The sequence below is a fragment of the Aythya fuligula genome, chromosome 3 (assembly GCF_009819795.1).
Source record: "Aythya fuligula isolate bAytFul2 chromosome 3, bAytFul2.pri, whole genome shotgun sequence".
Taxonomy (NCBI): domain Eukaryota; kingdom Metazoa; phylum Chordata; class Aves; order Anseriformes; family Anatidae; genus Aythya; species Aythya fuligula.
The window spans coordinates 78,454,141-78,475,793 of NC_045561.1; the positions used below are offsets into that span (position 1 = coordinate 78,454,141).

Genomic DNA, 21,653 nt, shown 5'->3' on the forward strand with positions numbered 1-21,653 from the left:
TGAGATTTGCCCTGATTGGCACCAAATCAGCAGAGGAGCTCCCCTCATACAGCTAAACTTACTGCCACTTCCAAAGCTGATGGCTGCTTGCAATGAAGTGACAATTATTGTAGAGTTTAAATTAATTAAAACACAGGACACTTACTGAGCCCACTTTTCATGGTGATTTCTAATCGTCAGGCCATTTATTAAATAGGCTCAAAATTAAAGCAGCAGAGAAATAACTTATTTTTTGTTTTGTTATAATTGCCTGGGTAGAATAACAAGGAGTTTGGGATAATTTATGAGTGTGAACTGAACACGGCTGGCAGTGGGCTGGATGGGAAGCTTCACACAGCTGATATATTACATTACTTGTTGAAACCATGTAGAAAGAACGAGGTGGACAAATGACTGAAAGCAGGTTTCAGAGCACTTGTTTGGGAATAGAGCAAATGATCTTGAATCCCAGGGGATCGGTGTTAAGACTAACAGGTTATGTTCGAGCTGAGTTGTTAATTGGTGTTTACAAGAAGCTGTCACCTGCAGAAGGAACGCCTTTTCTGCAGGCAGCTGAATTTGGCTGGAGGGGTAGGCACCTGAAATAATGCTGCTAGCACTAAATTTCCAACAAAATCAGATGGAAACATCTAAGGTTTCTTGAGTTCTCTATGTATGGAATCCTCTTTTAATCCTCACTTTGATGGGTAAGTTCCTGCTTATTGTAAAGCTGAGTAAAAGATACACAAGGGAAACTTGTTGCTATGAATGTAATCCTTAGGTATTGCCTGTCAGCATGCTACAAGCTGCCTCAAAAGCTGTAGTTCAGACAGAAGGTTGATCTGCTTGAAAGGCTGCTGTTACATGGAAGCAAAGCTTTATGAATATATAAAAACAAAGCGTAAAATAGGCTGTTGATAGTAATGAAACTACTGTAAATTTTAAGTGAGAAGTGGGGGAATTGAAATGGGAAAGTAAAGAACAGAACATGAAAAATGTGTCCAGTAGCATAAAATAGAGATTTCTTAACCGTGTTAAGAGGAAAAAAGAAACTAGTTATAATTGTGGCTCATTCTGTGATGCTGGTGGTTGAATTTTCAATAATTTTCTGGTCTGCATCTGGGAAACAAGGAGGAAGAAGAGAAATGGAAGGAAAATTGATGTGTTTTTGTATCCTTTGGTATGATTCTCTTCACTCGGGCACTTAGAAATTACAGCAAAATGTAACTTAAACGATGCATTTTTTTTAATTGGCAGAGCTTCTTTCTATGTAGGAGTCATAAGAGTCTGTTAATAAAGAACCTTCCTGTTCACAGATACTAAAAAAATATATATATAAATAAATGTAAGTGTTTAAAAAGGGTTGTTATAACATTTTGATATTCCTTTCTTTAGTTTTCAGTCAAGGCCAGTTGTGTTTATAAGAGTTATGTTGCTGATGTTACGTACCAGTGTTTTGTGAGGTCTTTGAGCTTAAATTTTGGAACATCACAAGTTTCCAACTTGGAGAATATCTCACTTTGGTAGGAAGACTGAACACGTGAAGGTATCTGTTGCTTGCTGTGTGTGTTTTACACTTTTCGTAGGTGGAAAAAAATGCAATTGTCAAATTTGTCCAAGGTTGCATGAGTTATAACAAAGCAAGTTACCAGTGCTGAGTTGTGTGAATTGTTTTGTGATTTGAGCACAAGCAAATTGTGTTCTAAGAGTAGGTTTAGAACAAATTTCCAGAACAGATTTCCAGAAACAGGGGTCTGAAAAATTACTGGGGCTTGTAATGTGCATATTTTACTGTAAGCTTGCAGAGGGTCACTTGGAAGAAATGAACAGTAACAGTACTTGGAAGTTTAATGCACAGGAATAATGGGAATTGTGGTGTGACTGCTGTTGAACCACAATGTCCAAGCTTGGTGTCCATGATTCTAGGATGAAGAAGTGCTAGCGGGGTCGTAGCAATGGCCATGCTTCTGCAGACCAAGACCCATTCAGCTCAGCATTTGTTCTCCCACAGAGGCCACACCTGGGTGTCTGGGGAAGATGAAGAGCTCAGTGAATTTTGTATAATTATTTCCTCTGTGTTCTCCCATCCTCTGGCCATTTTCAGCAGGTGGGGGCCTGTGAACAGTCAATCTCTACTCACCATCCCCAAGCCTCCTATGATTTAGTAGCCTTCTCTTTCTAAAATACCTCTCCTCCATCATATCCTTTCCAGCCTGAAGAATTTGGGCAGTCCTTACATGTGAAATCCTCCATGGCTTTGCTCATCTTCATCATCCCTCTCCAAACCTCCATGACCAGGGTGCTGGGGCAGGGGCTGTTTTTGCTTTTAACTCAGATTTGCTGACTTGATTTACTGGGTACTGTCCAGCCCAGCTGGCGGAGGAAGCAAACATTTGGGGGAAAAGAGGGGGGTTATAAGATAGTCCTTTGGTTACAACCCTCCTTGGGGAGGAGGGAAGCAGAGCCTTAACCCAAATTTCCTTTGTATGTAATTGAAATGTCATAGCAAAGAGCTTTGGCAGGCCAAGCAGGCTTGGAGTTGGAGATATATGTGCAGATCAGAAATCTGGCATGCCCTTCAAACAGCGGTGGTCATTACTGAGGAAATTCGAATGGTTGCAGTGGAATTTCCAACACTGGAGGGGAAATACCAGGATTTGGTACTTTCTGAAGATTACATTCTCCTTCAGCGGTTACTCAAAGCAAGATTTAGCACGGTGAAGTCTTGTGACGTGCCCCACAAAGGTCAGATCACAATATGACTGGCGTTAAATCAGCTAAACCTGGTCTCATGGCTGAAGGAACCAGGCACACCTCCAAGGGCTGCCTACTTACCCCAGGCCAGTGTTTTCAAGAGGAGTCAGCACTTGCATTCTGGAGTGCTTCTGCATTTAAAAGCAATTAACTTCGCTGAAAATCAGCCCCTGGAGGATGGGAGGAAAGCTGTGCGGCAACTGGGCACGCTGCGTGCTGTGGGGCTGCGGCAGCTGGACGTGTGCTGGAACGGGGAGCGTGTTGGGAGAGTTAATGAACGGGGCTGTTGTATTTCTGACGGGGATAACGAAGGGAGAGAGACACCTGCGTGGTTAGCAAGGCCTTTGCTGTCAGGGTGTATGGGTTAGTGGTATGAGCACAGCCAGCAGGGTGCCTGTGGGGCAGCCTGAGCCCCAGGAGTGCTCCGGGTGCGTGTGCCCTGTGCTGCAGCTGGGCTGGGTGTCCTTTTTAGTCTGGTTCTGGGGGGAAGATCCACACTTCCCATTTTTTTCCATCAGTCCTGGAACAGCAGGCATTCCTGGAGGTGCTTTCAGGCTTCTTATTCTGCACGGGTGTTTCTGGCTGCCGGGAAGCCTGGGTGTGCGGTGCCTGGTGAGTGAGCTCCTTACAGCCTTCAGGCAGGTGTGAGGGGCCATGCTTGGAAGCTCTATGTAATGTAAGTTTTGTATTCTCAGGTCTTCTAAAATGCCCATCTTCTGGGGGGAGTGCCTGTGCATGTTCCCTCAGCCCTGTTCTGCTGGCAGACTAATTCTCCTCACATATTTTCTTTGGGCCCCGATACAACAGTTAGAAATTTTATGCACGCTTTTGACAACAGCTTCATCATCGATTGCTTTAAACTGCTTGTGGAGCTGTGCCCAAATCCAATAGTGCTCCGAAGTGACTGATCTTAGATCTCCTTTCAGGGAGCAGCTGTACAGTCGTGTGCATTAAGCCTCTGTCATTGCCAAGGTAAATACATTAAAGAAATTAAAGTCAATTTATGTGAAAGGGTTTGTTCTTAATCATTGCTTAGTCTGAAAAGTGTATTAGGTATTAAAAAAACCCACCTTATTGACTTGCAGTTTCAATTGTATGTTGCGATTTATTTTTATTTTTTTTTTAGAGTAAGGTATGTACGTGGAGAGTGTTTCTTAATGGAAGTCTCTGCCTTTTCTGATTCCTAGCGTTTTGTTTCTTAACTTAACCTGAATGAACTCATCCAGTGGTGGCCAGACATGGCAGTATGAAATCTTTCCTTCCTGTACCAATCAGGGTTTTCTTCGGTAACAGAAAACAGGATGTAAAATTTGCATAAGAATTGAGTCCCTAGCCCTGTAGATACCAACTGTCTGTGGAGCTGCTCAGTTAAGTGAGAGAAAGTGAGAACGACCTGATCTGTTTGATTTAAGGATGTGTGGAGCTTTCTTCTTGGGGTTGCCAGTAACACAGTGTGTGTATTTCTGTAGTGTGTTCAGAGACTGACACGCTTAGTCTGCTCTGTGCAGTTTGCTCTGATACCACAGAGCTCTGCAGGGCGTGTGCATCTGCAGGTGACCAACTTTGCCAGAAAAGCTCTTTAATGTGCCATGAATAAAGGGTAAAAAGGTGCCTAAGAGCGCCTGCTATCCAGGGCAACGCTCACCAGACACTTTGTTACTGCCTTTATTAAACTGAAAACATAGAGGATTTTTCCCTGATTTTCAGGAAAGTTAGAACTTGCATGCAGAAAAAGTGTTTTAATCATAGTCTTTTTTTTTTTTTTAATATGATTGACCTGGCTAGTTTTTGGGTACAGACTTCTCCTTTAAGCCTGGGATTACAGTTGCAATACAGTAAGACAGCTGATACCCTTCTGTCTACTAAATTGTGCAAAGCACAAAATTAAATTTGTCCCGCAGCTCTGCCTGGCTGTATCAGTGCATCCAAGAGGGCCTTTTTTCCTACACAAATATGAGGGCAGGGTGTTTTAAAGGCAGTGTCAAACACAGGGATCTTGGGTTGAATGGTCTTGAACTAGGAGCTGGAAGAAGTGATGACAGAAGATGTGAACAGGTTATAGTCTTGAGTCTGTACATTTCTTTTATGTCGGTAAAACTGAACTTTGGGTGGGGAGGAGGCTTCTGGATGCTGAGTTTGCAAGCATCATGCAAGTCAATATTTCAGTGGAAGGTTGATTTAACATTGTGTATAGTATAATGCTGATGTTGCTAGTGGGGAACCTGACCTTGCTGCTGCCAAACAGTCCTGACAATATAATAATGTGGTAGTGGGGTTCCTGCCATGTGCGTGCCCAGCATAACCAGCAAGCCTGTAGCAGCCCATGCTGAAGTTTTTATTGCTGTATCTTTGCTTTGCCTGTTATTCACACCTCTAGGTTGAAGATAACGTGTGTACCTGCACACCACGTAGTTCTACACCTGGTGGCTGTAGAGCTGCAGACAGTAGCTGTTTAACCTGCCCTTAAGTGGTGGACATCCACTGCTCACGGGCTGTGGATTTCCCTGGATTTCCTTTTGAATGGTCACACTTAAAGATTTCTGTAAAAAGATCATCTTTTATTTCACCACTGCTTCCTCTATATGCAGGAATGCACAGCAAGACATCTGGTAGTGGAATGGGAGGCTAAAATTAGCGTGCTTTCATGTATCCAGACAGCATCAGTTTGAACTAAAGACAAGCTTCAGGAAAAAAATATAACAATCTATATATATCAGATATAGGAGTGATAATGAAGAAAGAAAGCTATTAATTGTCATTTTCCAAAGGAAATAACAGGGGTAGGAACTGGCAGTATCATCCTATCGGAAAGCTGGGGAGGGACTGTTTATCAGGGAGCATAGTGATAGGACAAGGGGGAATGGCTTTAGACTAAAAGAAGGGTAGGCTTAGATTAGATATTGGGAAGAAATTCTTTACTCTGAGTGTGGTGAGGCCCTGGTGCTGGCTGCCCAGAGGAGCTGTGGATGCCCCATCCCTGGAGGTGTCCAAGGCCAGGCTGGATGGGGCTTTGGGCAACCTGGTCTGGTGGGAGGTGTCCCTGCCCATGGCAGGGGAGTGGAACTGGATGGGCTTTAAGGTCCCTTCCAACACAAACCACTCTGTGTTTCTGTGATCCAAGTGCTTCAGCTGTGGTAGGGCTGTTGTATTTTCAGATATTCCTGTCCTCCCCATTCCCACGCCTCTGTTCTCTCCCCACTCTTTCCCTCCGCCATCCTCAGAGGTGACACCACGCTTGTTTAAATGCCACCTTGCCCTGGAAGGATTAGACAGGTTGGGATGCAGTAAGAACTAATTGATTGGCATAGGATGAGCAGAAACTAACACTAGGAAACTATTTACATTTTTTAAAGCATAATCCAAAAAAATAAGCTCCCTAAGAGAGGAACTGAAAACTTGTTTTATACAATAGTGTGGATATCTCAAATTTGTACAGGGTTGCATTTTGAAATAGTGTTCCTCATACTAAAATCTCAAATAAGACTGTGACTCATGGTTTAGAGCACTCCATAAAATATAAGGAAAGGTAATAAGAGCGAGATTGATTCTGCCATCTTATGTTGATGGATTGGCTCTGCATCGTATATTAGCAGGATATTAGCAGCGTGTATTAGCTTGTGCCAGCAGTTTATTCATGGTATTCGAGGAGCTGCTCGCTCTTTGCTATAGTAACTGTCACTTAGCTCCGCAGAGATAGCAATTCTCATTAACTCCTCATAGAGACCGAATTGCGCAAACACAATTTTGAAACTAAGGAGGGCTTCTTTCCCTCATGAAATCTGTTACTCCTTACTGCTGTTACTGCTGTCAGCCATCTATTTGCTGCTAAAACTTGCTGATTTTATGCCATCCAATTCTTTCTGGCTGTTCCTCAGTCTTTAAGAGCAATAAACAAGTTTCATAGGTGCAAATTGGTTTTCTCTTTAAAAATTCTTTTAAAAGTGGTTCAGGATAGATTTAGACAAGCTCCATACGCCTGGTGACTACAGTTTTCATAGGCAACGGTTTCATAAGTACAGATAAGTGATACAAACAGCCTGATGTTTGTGCATGAATTAACGCCTTGCTGTGACTGAGAAGGGAGGCCTTGTGCTTCCTGCCCCTGCTCCATCTGATCATAAGGTAAGGTGAGTCAATTCGCTTCGCCAACAAAAAATATTGAGTTAGTTTTTTGTTTTAATCAGTTGAATTGGCACTTTTTGGGATAAGGTGAGAGCCAGAGTCCAAGGTAAAAGCATGCAAGGAGAGAACAGCTCTCCCCTAAGAAGCCATTGTTTTGTCTTACGGGCAGATTGTTCTGGAGGAGAATTGAGTGTCACTGCTAAATAATGTGAGACTGAAGGAATCCAGAGCAGAAGTCATATACTTCTCTGTGGTTAAACTTTATATAAATCCTCTGAAACTTCAGTCCTGTGTAGCTTTGTATAATTGTAGTGTGTTCCACAAACACTTCTCTGCCTCATGTTTAAGTAAGCTATTGATCATCTAGGCCGCTGTACCCTTGCTGAGATCAGTTTGGTAGCTGTGTGGATTTTGCTTCTGTTACATTCCCTTAATGCAATTCAAGTGGTTCTTGATGTGTGAGTCTTTCCTTTTCTGTATGGTATTTGTGTGTAGAGGGGTGCATATTACCGTTCATCCCGTAAATGCTTTTCTCTACGTAAGCAGTGTTGACTTTGCCTTGGGCTCAGGGTGTTATATTTTTTGTTATTTCTACAGTTTACATGCTCTAAATGCCATATAGTTTAAGAGCTGTTTTCGTTTTTTTTTTTTTTTTTTTTGTGTGTGTTCTCCAAAGTATTCACCTTTTTTGTAGAAAAAAATTACTTTACCCAGTTTTGTTTTTTAATCCCTCTACCATTTTTATTTCTGCCCTTCATATGTTTAGCTGCAATATACCGTTCACAGATTTTTATTTGTTCATCTCCTAAACATTTAAACATACTAACTTGATTTATACTGTGAAGACTTCCTCTGCAGAGAACTCTTGTCCTGTTACCAACCTGCAGTCTTGGACAAGCCATGGAGGCCTACAGATGGACAGCTGGGGTTGAATTTTAGGCACCTGAGAGGTCCCTCTTGTTTCTGACACTGCTCTTTGCCTGCGTTTTGCGATCTGGCAAATATTTTCCAGTATAGTAGTGTGAACTGCCACTTCCAAGAATTAAGAAAAAGTTCAAGATGCCCCAGTATGATCCCAGCTTCATGAGGGATGCAGTTACTTCAGAGCCCCAAATTGCTCTTGGAAAACTTGATCCAGAAACTTAGGCAAATCCTACCCAAAATGAAGCAGTGACTAGTACCTCAGTATCAGTTACATCTCCAAGAGCAAGGCTGAATATGGTTTAAAAACACTGTTCACAACTGTTAGTTTTTTCCTCAGCCTCAGCACATATTTCAGCCTTGTATAAGGAGGTACTTATTAATGTCTGCAAGAACTTTGCTAATGGAGGTGTTCCCCTTGTGACATTCATGCTTGGTTTAAAAAGAAATTATGAACTGTTACCCAAAACATGACGGGCAGAAATGAGATTTTTCTTTTACCCGAACCCTTCCTTTATCTTCAGCCGGTGCCCAGAGTGCCAGCAGCCCTCTGCCACCCCTGCCTTTGGTGGACATCCTCTGCACGTCCTTGCTGCTCATGCTACTGCACAGCCTCTCTTTTAAGCTTCCCTTCTGACTGTAATGTTCGATATAAAGACTCTTCTAGTCAGCACTCTGACATGTTTTTCAGGCTCAGCACATTTCAGCTACTGGCCTGTTGTTTTCCAGGTGAGGTTTAAAGCTGGAGCACCGGACTGCTGGCTGCCTCTCAACGTTTCTTTACAACAATGTGCTAAAAAATTCTCTTGGCAGTTGCACTGCACGAACTGCCTCCCTCTGAAATACTTTTTTTTTTTTTTTCCCCTCCACCTAAAATTCAGTGCCCTTTTTAACTAGATCATTGCTCCTCCTCTCACTTTTCTAACAGATGCTAGTAAAGGTAACTTTGACTGCTGTGGTGTGCATCTTGCCATCTTAACCTTCAGAGCCGCTTAGTTGCTGGGTGCATGGTGAGCCGTGGGAGGCTCTTGTGCCCCTCACACTTTCCTTGTAGGGTTTGCATCTCCTGCTGTGCCCCATCCATCCTGCCTGATACGTGTGTGCCAGCAAAAGAGTGACAATGATGCTGCCCTGTGCCACATCTCCTTTTGCTTTGCATTTTAGCACAGCACGTTTGGATTGTAATAACCTGTTAAAAGTGTAACATACAGCATTGCTTTGTGCCTCGGCAGATTAAACCAGAGCACCTAAAAACTCAGTTTGTGAAGGAAGGAGTCGATGACTAGATCGAAAAAGAGTTTAAGTTCCTTGACAATATTTCCAGTTTTCCATGTAGAAGCTGCAGTATATGAATATTGCATGAGTCTCGTGTCCAAATTCTTATTTAAATATGCCTTAAAATACCGTCTCCATTTATTGCAGAAGGGGGTACTACCTTTGCTATATCAGTTCCTGGAACTGTTGTGACTTTGTTTTGGGGCTGTGTATTTTCAGGTGATCTCTTCACTCCTTTAAAAGACATGCCTTGAAAGTAGCTAGTGCACAACCGTGATCAATTGCTAATGAAAACAGAGAAAAATCATTTTCAGGCTGTAGATATTTCAGAATTGATGTGGCAGGATTTGTTATTGGTCTGGGAGTTGTTATTCCCCTATGGCAGAAGTTTCACTGATTGATAAGCACACAGGAGCTCATGGAGGGTGACAGCTGACTTGTTGTTCCAGTGATTTGAGAAGAAAAGGAACCTGAATGATGAAATGATTCAGTCAAGGAAAAATAGAAGTAAAGGTGAGGGCTTGGCAGGAGGGTGTTAGAGAAGTCAGGAGCAGAACTGAAGAACAGACACTAAAGGTGGTGTGTGGGGGTCATTGGTGTGTTGTCTTTTAAATTCTCTTCATGTAGCATGGTCGCAGTCCACTACCCAAATCTGAGCTGAGAATTTTTTCCATCCACCTTGCTGCCTTTGAAAAGTGCTTGTGGAGGCAAAACTAAATCATCCTGTACTCAGCTGCTCTGTGTATATGGCATTTCTGAAAGTTATTAAAACGTCAATCTAAAAAGCAGAGATGGAAAAAATTGTTCAGATAAACTGATTCATCTTTCTCCTCCTTCCTCGCCCTGCCCGAGGAGGGCTTTTGTGTTCTTGAAGTCTATCTATAATGACTTAAGTGACACTTACTGTGCTACATCTCTGCCAAGATAGTTGGTGTTGGGCCTCGTTTGCTGATAAGGGAGCTACTCTCAGGAAGCCTTGTCTGCGTAATTTCTTATCAGCACTCTGATTAGGTTACTCCAAGTGATAACTGTCCTCTGAATGCATTGCCATTTAGATTATTCACTCCTTGACTCTGGTGCTTGTTTAGGCTGTAACTAGTATACTTCTATTTCTTCTAACAAATCCATCATAGAGACGTTGGTCTGGAGTGTCCCGAAACAGCAGTGAAGTTCTCACTGACATCTTACAGTTCTAAGGAAACCTTCGTTGTGTTATTGTATCAGTTAATAGCTCTTTTGCATCTTGAAAACAGCATGTGGTTTTCCTTGCTCTATCTCAAAAAAAAGCATATTAGAAAAAGAAGTAGTAAAGAGAAGCGCAGCCTGTGTGATGAGAGGAATAGGAAAGTTTACAGGGCACTAGTATTAGTCGACCTGAAAAAATGATATGACTGAGGGAAAATGTAGAGAAATCTGTGACGACATACACGGTATGCAGAAGGTGAATAAGGATTGTTTATTTGTTTAGCCTTAAGATGATATTAAATAGGATGCTCAGTGAACTTAACCAAGTTTTAAACTTTAAGTAGAAGAAAGGAGGCAATGGTTTATATAGTGCATAATGGTATTGTGGGGTTCACTGTCATAGGACTAGCGTGGGGATCTTGGGAGTGCAGAGGGACTGGGCCACTGTCCAGTGGCTTCTGCTGTCTTCTACCTGGCAAAATCCATTATATCTAGCTGCTCTGGGGGCTACTCAGGGAAAAGATTGTGCTGTTTGCATGCTGCCTAAGGATTTGTTAAGACACAGATTAATGAGTAAAATGGACTTTTGGTCTAACTATGCTATTGCCTCTGTTCTCTTAGGCTACTGAGTTTATTTACGTGGTGTGGGAAGTGATCAGTCCTTCAGCCCCTTGTTTACTTCTGCATTCCTGACAGCATCACTGGTCATCAGCCGAGCTGTCAGGCCAGTTCAGCTCTCATTGCTGGTGCTAAAAAGCCTCGCGCTGATTTCAGCCAGTAGCAGGTTGGTCTGTAATGGGGGTGGTGACGATATCGCCTTGCTCTGGCACGTCACGCACCAGTGTGAGCAACCCAGGGTTCTGCTGATGCTGCTTGACCTATTCTATCTATTTGTACAGCTATTTACATAGTTGCAGAGGTGTAATTCTCCTATCATGTGTCAACATCTTCTGGATGGTAAACTGACCTCTTTGTCTTACCCCTTCAGGAGTTGCTTTCTGAATTACTGCTTTTTTGCAATGTTTCCCACAGAACTGCAAAATTAAGTACAAGCAGTCTGCTAGGAAAATGAACTAGGTATAAATATATCAAGGGCAGAAAAATTTCCATTTTAAACCTGTCAGTTTTAATAGGTCTGTATTTTCTTGCCTGTTCTCAATCAGCATTCTTTTTCTCATTGCTCATTAGTTTTACTATTTTTACACAGTTCCTATTTTACAAGTTTCCTGAAATGGCAGAGAGGTGCAGTCCACCCACTCCACCCTTTTCCTTCAAGTGCAATGTGATTTCACTTGTGTTAACACGCAGCCAGCGCTCACATTTGTACGATGCTGCGTTCAGTGCAGGAACACTTGGGAGGCAGAACAGATTCACTTCACCACTAAGGGAACTTCCAAGTTCAAAAAGTAGCCAGTGGGTTTTATTTAATGCCTGTGAAGAGGTGCATCTCTTCCATCCAGTTCTGGCTGAAAGAAATGTGGTTACTGACGGTCAGCCTGAATAGCTTCTATCGCGCCTTCATGTGCTGTGGATGCCTGTGGGACTACTGCCGTCGGATAACGTCAGAAAACATTTGGCTTCCTGAAGACGAAATGAGAGAGGATAAGAGCACTGGAAAAATAGTGTATTGTTGTTCTGCTTTCTTTGCCAGTCGTGTTCCCCCCTCCCACCCTGCTATATTGATTCATTGCAGAGTACAGTTTGTCACCTCGGCCTAGCTATGTGTATAAGGGGAGTGAGCAGTACCTGTCAGATTTAATGGATTCATTGGAATTATTTCTTCTAAAGGGCTGATATTTATTTATTTATTTATCATTACAAAGCTTTGGATTCAAAATCAAAACCACAGACAACAATGAAGACTTTTCATTGGTGAGAATTATATGATGGGGTTCGGAATTGCCAAAGTCTGTCAGGTGGTTAGGGGTAGTGTAAGAATGGTATCTGGAATCCTTGTTGCAGGAGACTTTATAAATAAAAATATAAAATCTGAACAAGAAGTCTCAGATTTTGGTTTTGAAAGGCAGGTGGATACACAGACTCTGGCTTCTTTTAGCCTATGCATGGTAGAGTCTGTAGGGAGTTTCCTGAGAGAGCAGCAGCTGCAGGCATCCTGCCTTCAGGTGTTTAAGGTACTTAAGGGATCTTTTCATGAGAGGGGAAGGGTGGAAAGGAGCAGCTTTTACTACTACTTTTGAGACAAAGCATGTCTCTCAGTAGCATGAACCTTGGCATGAAGCTGTAGAGGAGAAAGTTAACTGTCTTGGTGTAGTGTTTTGTATTCCCCTGATGCTACAGAGAGGTTGCTGACACAGTCAGTTCTCTGTCACCTCTCCCACCTTCCAAAGACAAAGTCTTGGAACTAAAACTGGTTAGCTAATGGCATATAGCACAAGCTCCACAGGGAAACTGCTGCTGCTGTGTATTGCTATTCTTCTCATTCACATGCAAAATCAACTTCATGTTCAACAGGTATAAATTCTCCCTCCCTTCCCACAATTATCTGGACTGCTTTATTTTTCCCCCTATGGTCTTACTGGCGCATGTCCTGTTAATGTAATATTTTTTCTTAATAAACGTGTGCTGTTTCAAGCTAAGAAAGACTTAATCTATTTGAAAATTTCTCTACTTTTCCTGCTATACCAAATGATTTAACAGAAGATCTAGTTTACCTGTAAACCTTTCCTTGCCTGTACTGATAGGTTGCAGGCAGCTTATACAGTTTGCCTTCACATTTGTGTTATGTAACTTTAATTATCCTGAAGTAATTGAAGTGGTGTCTCCTGAGTAACAAGAAAGGGTGGGATTGAGCTTATTGTTAGTTGGGGGAATTTCTTCAAACAAGATCGTGCCATATTGGCAGTTGTACTTAAATACTGGTTATGGGGAGTATTCACTGTTTGACGCTTCTGTCCATCCTTCACCATTGACTTTGATCTGATTAAGACAGTGGCAATGATGAAAATGCAAATGGTCAGAAAAAGGCAGCAGGAGTGCTTATTCTGAAAGTTTCACTGTGGGTCTCCAGTCTCGGAGATGAAATTGCTGAGATAATTGAGGGATGTTCTGCTCCAAAATGCTCTCTGCCTGCGTGTGCCAGCTGGGCATGCCATGAGGTGCTCGTGTTGGCCTCTGGTGGCTGAGGGAGAGGGTCCCAGTGTGTGTGGGTTCAGTCCTCAGAAAGCACTGGGTCAGTTCCCAGCATTAGTGTCACTGTGGAAACCAGCGGGCAGAAGGGCCAGGTGTGACACGTTGTGGGCCCCTCCTTTCTTTTTGTGTACATTACAGTCTGTATACGAGTCCTCGCCCTCCTTTTTACTATCTGCCTCTCGCTCTGTGGAAATAGCAAAGGTTGCGGTGCAGCCTGAACGCCAGCCAGGTGCCTCGCCTTGCCGTCCCCCGGCCTCCCTTCCCAGGGGTCCCCCTGGTCCTGCTGCCGGGTGTGCTGGGCCCAGCCCTGCCTTTTCACCGCTCCCACCTGTGCCCAGGCCCTGGGGCACACGGGGCAGCCATGCGCGGCCTCTCTGCACCCCGGCCCCGCTCCTGGAGCTGGGGCTGCCCGCCGCCCTCGCCCCCACCACCAGCAGCAGGTAGGCGAGCGTGGGCTTGGGTGTGGGGTGAGCCTGTGGGGCTGGGACGGCCGCAGGCAGCAGGATGGATGGGCAGCAGGCAGCTTCCCTCGTCCTTGGCTTTGCTGCCCCTCTGCCGGGGTAAAGGGGAAGAGGAGCCGCCCTGCTATGGCTGCATGGGCCTCGCTGGTGCTTGGGCAGGTGCAGCCCTTTCATCGTGCTGGTGGAAAATGTCTTCTGAACAAGCTTTGTGCTTATGCTGCCTTGTGCTGTCTTACACTGCTGTGTGCACACTTGTTGCACAGGGCTGTTGGCGTACTTCAAGCCTCAGAGTCTAAAATAGCATTTAAGTATGAGGTACTGGTGATGAAATGGTGTTGAACCAGTATTTGCCGTGGTCATAACGATGCAGTAGCAGTGCATATATTCTCAGCCTTGATAGCAGCTCGTCACACAAAGTGCTCATATCCAGCAGCTGAATTGTGTGGTAATCATGGAGAAAAGCATGGGAGCGGCTCCGTATTGATACGGTATCGTGTACGTTATTCTTCCAGAGTTCCTGAGGGATTACTAAACCTGCTGTACTTGAAGTGTTGCCTGCCTTGCAATGCCTAGTAATTAATAGATAATTCAGTGTCTTGTTCCTGTTGGTAGCTTCAGTCTACACTTCTTTCGAGTCTATTCGGAAACATGTTGATAATGAAACATGTTGATAACAAATGATACACAAAAACCAATGACAATCTCTGCTTTTTCCTCTTTAGATGACAATCAAAACAAAACCAATGAAAAGAAAGAGAAGAAGATGGTTTCTCAGAAACCCCTTGGTACTGTAGAATATACTGTAAGTATTACCGTGTGGTTTGCTCACGTCTGCTTTTTGAAAGCGGAGTTATTGAGATTGACAGTGAGCCAGTGACACAAAACAGAAAGCAGGGAATGAATGCTAACTGATAATGTTTGCTTGTATGTCAGGAGGGTTTGTTCCAATTACTGTTGTGTGGGGGGATCCGGGCTCACATCCAGAGCTGCTGTTCAGCCCAGGTGCTCTGCCTCTCCCTCACAGCTGCCAGTCCTGTTTTTACTTCTGCAACATGACCCTTTAATAGAATAATCAGTTTTGTTATTCTGAAAAATACTTCCACAGTGTTTCTCAGGGATTCCAAGCCTCTGCTTGGTCCTGAGGTGACTGTGTGACCTTTCTCTAATCTGGAGCACTGAGAAAACATACTGCTGCCACTACAGCTCAGAGGACTGGCTCTGTACAGAAGGCCCCTGTGTTGTTCAGGGACCCTGGATAGAAGTTGCACCCAACCCTCCCACACCCAATGTGACTGTAGAAGGCCAGTATTCTAGCTGGGAACAGAACAAGTGTCTGACTTCATGGGACTGCTGAAGGGATCATGAACTTTCCAGTGTGTGTCCATTTTCCCCACTTGCCAAACCACATCTGATTAAGGTGCTGCTGCTTTAAAGTTTATGACAAAATGAGAGGGATATTTGTAACTCATCTACCATTTTATCTACTGAATAGTGTGAGAGAATATTTTTTTTTCTTTGTATTGACATTGGCTTATCACATAAGCTGTTAAACAGGGGGTGTGTTGGATCATCAAATCTATTCCGTGCAAACAGTCTGCTAGATGGTTATAGTTCAGCTGTTATGCTGTATGTGATCACCACAATATTTTAAGCTTTAAATTTTTCTTCAGGCTGGAAATCAGGACACCATAAACAGCATAGCATTAAAATTTAACATCACCCCAAACAAGCTTGTGGAACTCAATAAGCTTTTCACGCAGACAATTGTTCCAGGCCAGGTAAACCTTTTTGTATTCTATTCCTGAAACATGATTATTTGCTATGTATTTAGAGGCTTTTTACTGCTTTCACATATCTTTTGGGTACGTGGATGCAAGGGTAATGGATGGTAATCTAAATCTTCTCAAAGGTCAACTTAAGAGATCATTACATGGAGGTGTGTGGGGGGCAGTTTTGTAATTGCCATATCTGACTTCTGTTACTTATTTGCTGTCAATAAAGCTTGAGCTCTGAAGCTCAAGAGGGGAATGGAGCTGATGTAAGAGAGTAAAATTCTTGGAAAGCTTACGTGAATTTTCTCTATAATACATTAAAGAATTAGAGAATTAGATACAGTAATTGAAATGGCTCTTTGCCATTATTTTGGAGATGAGTCAGTTTTGGAGACTGGTTTTAGGGGAGTCACGTAACGGAAATGGAAATATGAAGGCTGACACCTGGTTCATGAAGAGCAGATCTCTATTCCTGCTTTACAGACATGAAACTGAAGTGTCCTGCTTTGCACGTAGGAAAACGGAGGCACAGAGATAGCATTAGCAAGCAGACAAAAGCTGGGATAAGCTAAATTGCTTTACATTTCTCAGCATGCTTAGTTTAAAACTAAACTTCAAAATTTTTTAGCTTTAGAAATATCTTCCTTTGCTCCAACATTTGCAACAAATGAGTATGTTTTTATTTGGGGTGGAGGACCAAAGCCATATTGCAATTCTCAAATTGTGAGAGAATGTAGAAATTCAAAGGATTACATTTTTACGTACACTTGTGTTAGTGTAAAGCTTTTCTTCCCTTTTAAATGCAGTGCATGTTGCTAAAATGCTGGGTCATATGAAGACTATTTTCTTAAATTTGGAGGTACGAGTATGTTTTCTGAAACAGGCAGCCTCGAGTGATGTGTTATGAATTTCTAGCACTAAAAATCCCAAATCTTCCACAATGACCTTCTTTTTGGGCTAGAGTTTGCCATTACAAGTTAACTGCTAATAGTCATTTTACAGTTACTAATTTTGTAGCTGTGGTAGTTGCAAGAGAAATTGGTATTGCAGCTTGGGGGGGGGGGGGAGAAGGGTCTCTTTGTGTGGAAAATGTGTTATTTTCTTGCCTGTTCTGGGGGGAAAAAAAAACAAACACATAGAAATAGATTCTGTAATTAGACCTGCACATACCCCACCATCACCATTAATGAAGATGGATTCTAGAATAAGTAGTAGTTAAGGACTGCGTTGCAATCACAAGCAATCAATATTGGTTTGTCTTTCTAGTAGAAAGTAGTATTTGTAGCAAATAACTTTTTAAAAACTTTTTCCTAACGTTTTGACATGTTTTTGTATTTAGATTCTCTTTGTGCCAGAAACAAGTGCTGCCAGGCTGTCATCTTTCAGTCCTGGTGCTCCCGTTTCTCCTTCATCATCAGATGCTGAATACGATAAACTCCCTGTAAGTCAAACGTTGTTTCACTGATCTTGTGCTCACAAAACTATTTCTGATTCTGAAGCTGAGATTCAGGCCTGTGTAAATAGCTTGGTTTTGAAGTTGCAATTCAGGCCTCATGTATAGTGCTGAGAAACATTAATTTTAATTTGTTGTACTACAAATATTGCCTCCACTTAAAATAATCCAAATCAAGGGTTCTGTTTGAGCAGAGAAGCCCCATAAAAGATCGTTTGGGCCCAGTGTATATCAGAGCAATTGGAAATAGTGTAGTGTGTGGTTTCTAAAGAATAGAAAGTTAGAACTGAAGAAGTATTTACTTTTTCACCATGGAGATTTCTATGCTTTTTGTGCAGTTTTTTTTCTGCTGCTCTTCAGCCCTGATCCTGCATGGGGATGCCTTAGCATGGGAATATTAGTTTGTCTGAGCAGCCAGTATCTTTCTAGCAAGTGTACTATGGTTGTACCCAAGACTGCTGGATTTAATCTTTGTGAAACGCACTGACATAGTTCAACTTTCATTTTACACAGAAGGGTGGTTGTAGGTAGCATTTTCAGGGAGTTTAGCTGTCCATCTGCTGATATCAAAGCAGTTAGACACTTCAAATCCATAACTAATTAAGAGAGAGAGTGTAGAGAAGCCTGGAGTGAATTATTGGATTTAACCTTAGCCCTACCCCTCTGTGCCACCTGCATGGGAATCAACACCAGTGCCAGTGAGGCCGCACTGTGTGTGGATGGGGCGGCAGGACTGGCCCTCTCTTAATGAGACTACCTCACTGAAATACTGTGAGCTGCATGCAGAGCTTGACGTTTCTGAATTTCTTGCCTGTTATTTGTATGGAGGGATTTTTTGCAATGTTACAAGGTTTTTCTTCCTTAGAGCATACTGCCTTAAATGTACATGCATACCTACGCATTCATGGCCATCATTTTTCTTCCTTAACCAACTACCTTCTTTTTTGCTTAAACTTGCTTTTTTAGTTGCCCAAAGTCTAGAAGTAGATTGTTCTGGTTCTGTTGCTTTGCACTGAGCTTTTTCTTGTTTAAGGATGCTGATTTGGCAAGAAAGGCCTTCAAACCAGTTGAGAGAGTCCTGTCTTCCACCTCCGAAGAGGATGAGCCCGTGGTTGTCAAATTTTTAAAAATGAATTGTCGTTACTTCACAGATGGTAAGGTAGGTGGAACTTCGGCTTTTTCGGCATTGTCTAAGATACTTTAAAAGCAAAATCCGTGTGGATAACGTGAGAAATGAGCACTGTGGGAGCCAGGCGTATTCTATGTTTGTACAGAACATGAATGTTGTGGCTTTATCTGTCACTGCTATGTTTATTGCTGCCATGGTGACATGCGGTATGATTTTGGGTTTTATTTTTTTAATGTTACGATAACTGCTTTATGGAGGAACAGCTCTTCTAACCACCTTCATTCCCTTACCATGACTTAACCAGAAATATCTGCTTCAGAGTTTGTTTGACACAGAAAGCTGCACTTCAGAGTTCAGACAATTCAGGATTAGTTGTCTAGTTGCATCAAGTTGTGCAACAGCTTTATAAGATGAACACATCCCTATCTATTTCATTTATGGCTTTAAGCTAAAAATTAACTCATTTAACTCTTTCCAGATTGTTTCCAAATATGTTCGTATTAGTTGTGCATTTTCCAATGAATGTCACACAAACTCCAAGATATAAATATTGCATGAGAAGACCTTTTCTTTCTTTTCCTTAGAAGCATTCTTGTGACATACATGTTCCCGGTAGGAATGCAACCCTAAATTTTACAGCAGCAGTTTTAGAAGTGAAGGCACAACACTTATGCAGTATCTTGACCCTATTCTCTTCTCAAGGTTTCAATACTTTATGTTCTTGAACTGTCTGCTTTCATATACCTGCTCTTTAACACGTCTTCTGTTGTTGACTCTGGTTTTAGTTAGATGTCTGCGTGTTTGGGCTTTTTTGTTCTCTGGAATTTATAACAATGGACATACTAACCACTGTGGTTTAAAGATATATTTTCCACCTTAATCCTGTGAATTCCATACGATGGATGTGTTTAGAGTTTTTGGTTTATTTTTGCACATGGAATGGATGAGGACAGCATTGAACTGCTTTGCGATTTCCATAGACTCTTATTTTGTAGGAAGTAATGGAGGGGCTACTTGATGCCTTGCATGTAGGTTAGGGCAACACGATTGCTTTGTTACATGCTGCTAGAGGTAGAGAATGCAGATTGCCTTTTTTTTTTTTTTTTCCTTTTTTGCTCCAGGGCTGAAAAAGTAATTTGTTTGCAGTCAAAGCAGTGGAATGTGGGACACCATCTTTGTCAGTGTAACTAGAATCCCTTGTTGCCTTGCTTCCTGAAGTGAGTGGGGGGCAGTACAGCCTACTGGTGTGTTGCTCATCGGGACAGATAGAGTACATACCTGGGGAAGAAGCTTCTGCACTTGATTTTGATTCTTTCATCCAAAGACAAATGTGTGTACCCCGTGTACTTGTCATGTAGGAGAAGCATATGGGGGAGACTTACAGACCCTGCTTTACAAGGGAGCAGGCACACATGCACTCATTTGCCAGTGCCAAGCCATCAACTTTGTCTCCCCAGTTAAAAACAAAACAAAAACAAACAAAACACACACACCAAACAAATAAACACAAACTGTGGTTCTTTACCTGCCTATTTGTTCATCTTCCCTGGCCTGCTTTGCAGATGACCTTGAATAATTGGTATTATGCAGAGTGTTGGTCATTCCTGTTAAACTGTGGCTCCTATTTGTCATATGTGATGATTCAAGCACAGCACAAAAAGAGTTGGTCTGGTGAAGTTTGTAGCTTGTCTGGAAGAGAGGGTGCAGGACCAAAACAATAGAAATCTCCTTTGTAAACCTTGAAATATGGTCAGATGTCACAGGTTAAATGATGGCTGATGCAGTCTTTTATTGAGTAGATGGCTAGATCATGTTTCTGTGAATTAAATGCATCTTCTACAGCTGTGCAAAATATGCTTGAATCAGAGGTACCAACCAGGAAAAACTGCTTCATATTAGGTACTATATATACAAGCTTTTTGTGTGTACCACTTGGAATTCCAAATCAAGAGGATTTTGAATTTAGCTTAGCATGGTAACCTTGGCATTTCCATGACGAAGACTACCTTCAGGTATGCTAGTTGCGTATAAATTCATATATTGTGTGAGGGTGGCTGTATCTAGGATAAATTTGCTTGTTTGTTTTTTAAATCCACTACCCAATTTTGTCTGAGGTTGCTTATCAGTCTGCAGCTCTCGCTTGTAGCAGCCAATGCTGAAAGTTGAGTAGTTCAGCTGTTCCTCCTTACTAGCCAGAAACTTGGATGTCTTTTTCTTTACTGTCCTTACAATGTCTGACTTAATGCAATTGGAAAAAATGTTTTGTTACTAAGCATTGTGTGATGGAGATTTGAAAAGGCAGGTGAGAGTTTGGTGATTTTATTTTTTATTTTTAGTCTAGTAGCCTAAATGCTAATAAGTTAATTGCATGTGATATGTTAACTCTTTCCTTCTTCTGTTGCAGGGTGTAGTTGGAGGAGTGATGATAGTAACTCCAAATAACATCATGTTTGACCCGCATAAATCTGATCCTCTGGTGATTGAGAATGGCTGTGAAGAATATGGATTAATCTGCCCCATGGAGGAGGTTGTCTCTATAGCTCTCTACAATGACATCTCTCACATGAAGATTAAAGATGCATTGCCATCGTAAGGAGTTTTATTGTGTTCTTTCCTGAACTTATGTTTACATATTTTCCCTGAGGGTCATGGATATGGAGGGATGTGGTGGGGAAAGGGCTTTAATCACAGAATGCAGCAGAATATAAGAAATCAGGGGATGAAAATGCCAACTAAGGAATGATTCAGTGGAATGATGTTGTTCTTTTGCTTAATGCTTAGAGGAATTCAGTGTCAGAGAGAAATGGGTCATGAATATGGGAATCGCAGTGCAAAGGAGACCAGTAAAAAGAAAAACAAAATACCAATGACAAGCCTTGGTTGGGCTCTTGTACTATCTGGTCTCTAAGGTTATTGCAGTGGAAGTGAAGGCGGTTTCTTCTGAATGCATTTGCTGTTTCCAGGACCATTCTGAGAGTATTATTTAAAACCTTTGAAGATAAGACCATAACTGCTGTCTTCAGGACTTACAAAAATATCATTTTGTAGAATACTTCCAATTCAGAACCAGAGAAGCTTTGGTAGTTAGAATTTATAATAGTTAATGGTCTTGGGGAGTGGGAGAGAGCTTAGTTTTATTTAAGTGTAGCATAAGTATGTTTAAGTGTAGTGTAAGCTTAATTTGTTCTAAGCAAGATGGAAACTCATCTACTTTGCACCATTTTCTTATTTCAAGAAAAATATTCTAGATAATTGTGTTACGCTCGTCACTAGAGTGTCTAGTAACTTGTCAGTAACTCCTAAGTGTTGAAAGTCTTGCATTCTTATTCACCTCAGACTTTTCAGCAGTAAGAAAGAGCTTACACAGTTTGCTGTGTGCTGTTAAGTTTTTAAGAATTTTCCTTTTAAAAATGTTTCATGATTACCTTGCATTAAAAATAAATCTTTGTGGA

General features: G+C 42.0%; 1 protein-coding gene across 6 annotated transcripts in view; it reads left to right on the plus strand.

Moving 5' to 3' along the window:
• Positions 1-21,653, plus strand: part of NCOA7 (nuclear receptor coactivator 7) — an 86,797-nt gene that overhangs the window by 44,264 nt on the left and 20,880 nt on the right. For all 6 annotated transcript variants that reach the window (XM_032183746.1, XM_032183751.1, XM_032183750.1 and 3 more), the window contains exons 4-8: positions 14,570-14,649; positions 15,518-15,625; positions 16,959-17,060; positions 18,106-18,231; positions 20,606-20,790. In XM_032183746.1, coding sequence (XP_032039637.1) covers positions 14,570-14,649; positions 15,518-15,625; positions 16,959-17,060; positions 18,106-18,231; positions 20,606-20,790 — 601 coding nt within the window. The remainder of the gene's footprint in view (positions 1-14,569; positions 14,650-15,517; positions 15,626-16,958; positions 17,061-18,105; positions 18,232-20,605; positions 20,791-21,653) is intronic.